The 6086-nt window shown below is 42.8% G+C and overlaps 1 protein-coding gene across 1 annotated transcript; it reads right to left on the reverse strand.

Annotated features, from left to right (window-relative positions):
• Positions 1 to 1088: 1088 nt before the first annotated feature.
• On the reverse strand, positions 1089 to 3515 carry LOC115690119 (pentatricopeptide repeat-containing protein At3g04760, chloroplastic). The gene has a single exon (XM_030616371.2). It carries the CDS (start codon positions 3337 to 3339, stop codon positions 1585 to 1587), a length of 1755 nt encoding a protein of 584 aa, XP_030472231.1. The 5' UTR covers positions 3340 to 3515; the 3' UTR covers positions 1089 to 1584.
• Positions 3516 to 6086: the final 2571 nt, after the last annotated feature.

Genomic DNA, 6086 nt, shown 5'->3' on the forward strand with positions numbered 1-6086 from the left:
TTTGCTAGCGACGCTCCGTTTTTCTAGGTAGATATATATCAGTGGAAGCTCCAAAAACGAAATATTTATTCTCAAGTGGAAATACCCCTGCTTAGAAATTCTTGTTTTTTTAAGATACGTGCATGTTCTATGACTCGCGACCCCGGAAAGAATCGGGCCGTAATGTGAAGCACGATAAGAAAAAATGGTAAAATTTTAATGATGCGGGTAAAATTTATAGTTGATTACATATGAATTGTTTAATTGAGATAGTGTTGCGTCGTAAAGTGTTGTAACTTGTATGTTTGGTGGTATCGCATTTGTTACTTTTTTATCATTTTTTAAGGTTCCATTTATTGCGTTGTAAAAATAGGATATCGTAACGTCTTAATGAAATTTATCATGCAACGGAAAGTTGTAATTTTTTCATGCTATCTCGACGCTAATGTCCGCGTTTGATGTTTTCTTATTACGCAATTAGGTCAGAGCTGAGATGACCTTACTTAGTGAGGAGCCTGTCCTTCATTGTTCTTGTTAAAGATCTTGTGCAACAGTGCTGAAAATTCTCCTCAAATAAACCTAATTAATTAGTAAAAAATTCCAATTGTAAAAATTTAGAAATTGAACATTATTGTGTCTTGTGAGCCTTGTACCGAGTGGGGGAACAAAAGTATTTTGGAAGTTCATCTGAGGCCCAACCTCATTACCCAATAATGTTAAAAGTGACAGCAAGCCAAACCTTAATCTTTTTCACACTCACTTCAGGCAATTGACATGCTCCTTCAGCAGGAGGAGATGTTCATTTGAAAGCTGGAATGACATGAAACTGGTGGCATTTGAGTGACTTTTGCCCCTTGAGGACAACATGTTAAGATCCTGAATTTTAGCACCTCAGGGAACAATTCCAACACAGAAACATTGTCTGCTTTCAGCTCATGCCCTCTGCTGACTTCCCTGAGGAGGCTTTAGCAGGAGACAGAAAGAGGTCTCCAACTCTTTCTCATTCTGTTTATGGAATACCGAACTTGTCGAGGCTCCTGGACAAACTCAAATTTGCACACGACAACGTCGTTTGTTGAGGGGACGCAGAGAGAATTCGCACAGAGGTCTGTTCTAAACTACATAGTACAAGAAAACCAATACTCAATCAAATCAATTTACAGCTACAGAACCAAAAGTATTCTTGAGAAAGGACAAGTATGCTACAAGGCCACGTTGCTCTCTCCTGGTGAAATGGATGACAAACTAAACCCAAAAAGAAAACGGCAAAAAAAAAATTTGTTGTGAATTGCCTGTACCGCTGAATGAAAAACTCAGGTTTATCTGCAACAGCATGAGGTTTCATTTTTCATCGAGCATACAGTGGTTCACATGTTGAACTGCCAACCACTTCTCCTATCACAGCAGATACCATCTTTTATAGTCATGACTCGCGCCTTCTGACAAAATTTTTGCCTTAAACTGTATCAATGTGTGTCTACAGACCTGACTTTCTGACAAGGTTGTGCCGCAGAACAGCATGAAGTCCTCCAGACAAAACTGAACCCTAATCCAGGGGATTCTACCAGTTTAAAAATGGGACAATTGCTCCTAGATCTCATGTTACTACTTAGTTTCCATGTAACTAAGCTCTTTGTAAGCACCAAGCATGGGAAAGGTTCTTTTCAAACGCTTAAATGAATCTTTAGATATAGCGTCAATGGCGGTGAGAGAATTGGCCAATTCCATTGCCTCAGCTCTCCATCCTGCAAAACTGATCCCTTCAATCAACAATATAAAAGTGGTTTCGTTCGGTCGGATTCCTTTTTCGACCATGACAGCCAGCAATTCAATCGCATCATCTATCCTATGCACTTTGCTCAACCCAAGTAGAACGATGTTATAACTGATCACCGTTGGATTGAACCCACTCCTTTCCATGTCTACCAACAAACTTAGAGCCTCCTTCACCATACCATCTCTACACAAACAAGATAAGAGCGAATTATAGGTGATATAGTCGGGGTCAATCCCCTTGCTTACCATTTCTGATATCATCTCCAGAGCCCTATATCTATCTCCAGAGCTCCAAAGCGCGCTAAACATTGTGTTATAAGAACTAACATTTGGAGAACAATCGACTTCATCTAACTTTGCGAAGATCTCCAAAGCCTGATCACGCTTTCCATTCTTGCAAAGAGTGGCAAGGATTGTATTGTAGTTTACAATATCTGGCAAGCATCCGTTAGATATCATCTGATCTAGAAATTTTATCGCCTTGTCTAATTTTCCATCTTTGCAAAATGCAGTGATCAGTGGATCATAACTATAAGCATCTGGAGTCAACCCATTCTCAATCATAACCTTTAAGACACTCATCGCATCCTCAATTTTCCCATCACGGCACAGAGAGCTAATGAAAATGCTGTAGGTTACAACATTCGGTTCACAACCTTCCGCCATCATCTCTTCCACCAATTTCTCACCATCATCCCATTTCCCTTGATTCAAAAGTGCCCTCAGGAGGATATTATAAGATATAACGTCGGGTTTGCAACCCCGAGAATTTGAGCTTTTAATAAACTCAAGAGCTCGATCCACCAGCCCTTCTCTGCACAATCCCCTAATTATCGCATTATAGGTGTACATGTCTGGTCGGAGCCCTCTCGATAACATCTCATGCAAAAGTTTCAGAGCTTCATCAAGCCCGCCCTCCATAATAGTCGCCTCTATCAATATAGTGAACGTAATCACAGTCGGCAGGCAATTGTCCTTCAATAACTGATCCAACACCTTGAGAGCCAAATCGAGCTTCCCCCTACCACAAAGACTCCCAATCATAATATTATACGTGACGACATCCGGCGAGAACCCCCGGCTCCTCATCCTCTGAAGAACCCTATTGGCGGATTCGATCCGATTCGCCTTGCAAAAGCCACTAATGACCGCATTATACGAGAACACGTCCGGCTCCCCATACTTCTCCAGAATCTCCATGACCCGGACCGCCTTCTCGAAGTTCCTCAACCCGAACAACCCTTTAATGAGCTTTGTGCAGAGAATGACATCAGGCTTATACCCTCTATTTACCATGCGCTCGAGGAAGTAGAGGGACTCGCTGTACTTGCCTGCTTTGCAGGACCTACCGAGGAGCTTGATCAAATGGGAGTCCCTGGAATCAGGGGACTGGACATGGGTCGGCCTGGTCTCAGCAAAAGCACCGATCTTGGGTGGGTTTAGGGAGGTTTTAGCTTCGTTGGGATGATGGGTGTTTCTACACCTAACAAAGGTGCGAACTCGGTGCGAATGTGAAGTGGGTTTTGGCTGTGAGGCGAAGGGGAGGGCCTGAGGCAAGAGCTCTAGTGAGGCAAGCGGCGCCATGCTTCTTGGCCCCTCACTTGTAACGTGACAACTTCTACGACAGAGAAACCACACGACTTTACTTACCTCAGGGTTTTGGGTTTGGTGCTCTCTCTTCTCTTCTCGTCTGCGAACGAAGAAGAGGCTGAAGAGGGAAAGAGAGGAGGAGTTTTGGCGGTCGAGAGGTGACCCAAAAATGTAATCTTGCTGGAGGACTTCGCGGACCTGATAACAATTGGGATAAGGGAAGACGCAGACAAAGTGGAAACGAAAACGCTGTCGCTTGACTGGACCATGGTATGCGATGGCTACTTGCCTGAACTAAGAGCGAGCATGGTTCGGGTAGTGGTTCTCACCATAGAACCGGAAACCGCGCACACTAAGACTCGGTTCCAAAAAATGAAATCGGGAACCACCTGCTGGTTCTATGGACCCACACGGTCCGATCCTGGGTGGGTCTATGGAACCGGTCTCACCAAGCTTCACGCAAATGGAGGTGACCGAGAACGAGAGAGGGAGGCGATGAACGGCCAGAGATGCGACGAGTTGATGGGAGTTGAGAGTCGAGGCCGTAAGTCGATGAACGTTGAGCTTAAGAGTCGAGACCATAAGTGAGAGATAGAGAGACGACTTAGACAAGATGAGAGTAAGAGGAGACAATCACTCATTTGATGGACGTTGAGTTTCAAATTATGGATTTTAAGGTTTTCATTTTTCTTAAAATTTCTTCTTTTTTTTGTTGGAAATTTTTCTTAAAAATTATATATATTACTAGTCCAGTTTGGATGGTCATGTGGGCAGAATCGGGAACCGGACTAGTACTTATCGATTTTAGTAAATTGAAATCGGGAATTAGACTAGTCCCCACGAGAATCGCCGGTCCGTTCCGATTCCGAGCGGTCTGGGCAATTCTCGGTTCCTTTGCACATCCCTAGTTGAACCCAAAAACTCTCAATGTTGGTCAAACTATTTACTGAACTTCCGTTTGTTTTCCTTGTTTTTCCTTCCCTTGTTTCCCCTATCTTGATAGATGTCAAAGAGAGAGAGCTCAATAATCACAGTGAACCCTTCAAATTGGACAAACCATATCATAGGGACCATAAGTAAGGTTTACCCTTCAAGTCATCTCCGAATGCGAGGTGGGGCCGAGACTTTTAGATTTGTGCTGCATGTTCGAGTTTGAGTACAAACGAAAACAACCTGAATTATATCCACTCTCGCTGTGAAATATATTAATAAAGGCTGAGGTCCTCGTGTTAGAAAAATGGTTGGAAAGAATAGAATCAGATTTTGAGCCGTGAATACCCTATGTTTGAGGAATTGTTTCACTCAAAAGATTGCTAATGGTTACTAGCACATGTTTGTTCCATAATCACTCTTAAGTGAATTTCTTTGTTTTTTTACAAAGATGTTGTTGACACCTATAATTAATTAGGTTGTCGACAACCGAAATAAATAAAATAATAAAAGATGTCAAAGGATGACATAGCCCATACAAGACGGCTCACGTAAGCAAAACAACTAGCAAGCACTGAGAGATACCAGCGGGGAATTCAGGAGTTTGAAATTGAAAAAGCTTGAGCCCTAGAAGAAGCGAGCGCTAAAAGTTGTCGACGAAAATTATCACATGGGATTCAAGTCATCGAAGTTGTCGACAAGAAAAAGGACAAGTGTCAATACGAAAAGAGCTCGATGACGGTTTATCACCCCAGGAAGGACTGATGTCAGGATGAGAAGAGCTCAACAACGGTTATCACCTCGGGGAGAATACATGTGTCAAGACGATATGAGCTCAACAACGGTTATTATCTCGGGGAGAACATGTGTCAAGACGATATGTGCTCGATGACGGTTACTGCCTCAAGAAGGACAGGTGTCAAGACGATATGAGCTCGACGGCGGTTACTGCCTCGAGAAGAACAGGTGTCAAGACAATATGAGCTCGACGACTGTTATCACTTCGGGAAGGACATGTGTCAAGACGATATAAGCTCAACGACGGTTATCGTTTTAGGAAAGACAGATGTTAGGATATAAAGAGCTCAAATGACGGTTATTGCCTCGGTAAGGATGGGTGTCAGAACAAAAAACAAGATCGATGGCAATTGGCGGACATATGTCATTTGACGGACGGTGAAGATGAGATCATAGGTGGTTATCGAACATGATATCAAAAGGCGGTTATTGAGTCCACACTATAAATAGCACCCGGCTGCCAAAGGAAAGCCCCCGTGTACATAAACCAAAATGCTGTCTTTCAATTATCTTTATTTTCTAGTACCGCACCTTTATTTTCCATAGCTGTAGTCGTTTACCTTTTAAGCAAGTAGGTTTAAAATGCTGTATTGAAGAAACTCGGACACCACCAGTTAATAACTGGACGGAGTTACTTGAGTCGTTTATAAATACAAGCTGAATTTCATTATTACAAGGAATTCGCATTATCTACGAAAGTAGTTAGGCTCTTTGCTCACGCTTAGATACCTCCTGTCCGGAGGGAAAATTACCAAAAAAGTCCTCAACCTATTGGATTTGTGCCAATTCAGTCCTAAACCTTTCAATTTGGCCAATTCAGTCCTAAACCTTTTACATATTGTCCAATTCAGTCCTATTGCCCGGAAAAGTCTGACGTGGGATACCCAGTCAGCGCCGATCGTCCTACGTGGATGACCGGCGCTGATGTGGTTGCCGGAAAATAAAAACGTCATCGTTTTCTTAAAAAAACTAAAAAGACTCCACTTTACCAAAGCCCCAATTTGGATTCGTCG

The sequence above is a fragment of the Syzygium oleosum genome, unplaced genomic scaffold (assembly GCF_021117445.2).
Source record: "Syzygium oleosum isolate NSW1041296 unplaced genomic scaffold, Sole_v2.1 Sole_v2.06, whole genome shotgun sequence".
NCBI classification, from domain to species: domain Eukaryota; kingdom Viridiplantae; phylum Streptophyta; class Magnoliopsida; order Myrtales; family Myrtaceae; genus Syzygium; species Syzygium oleosum.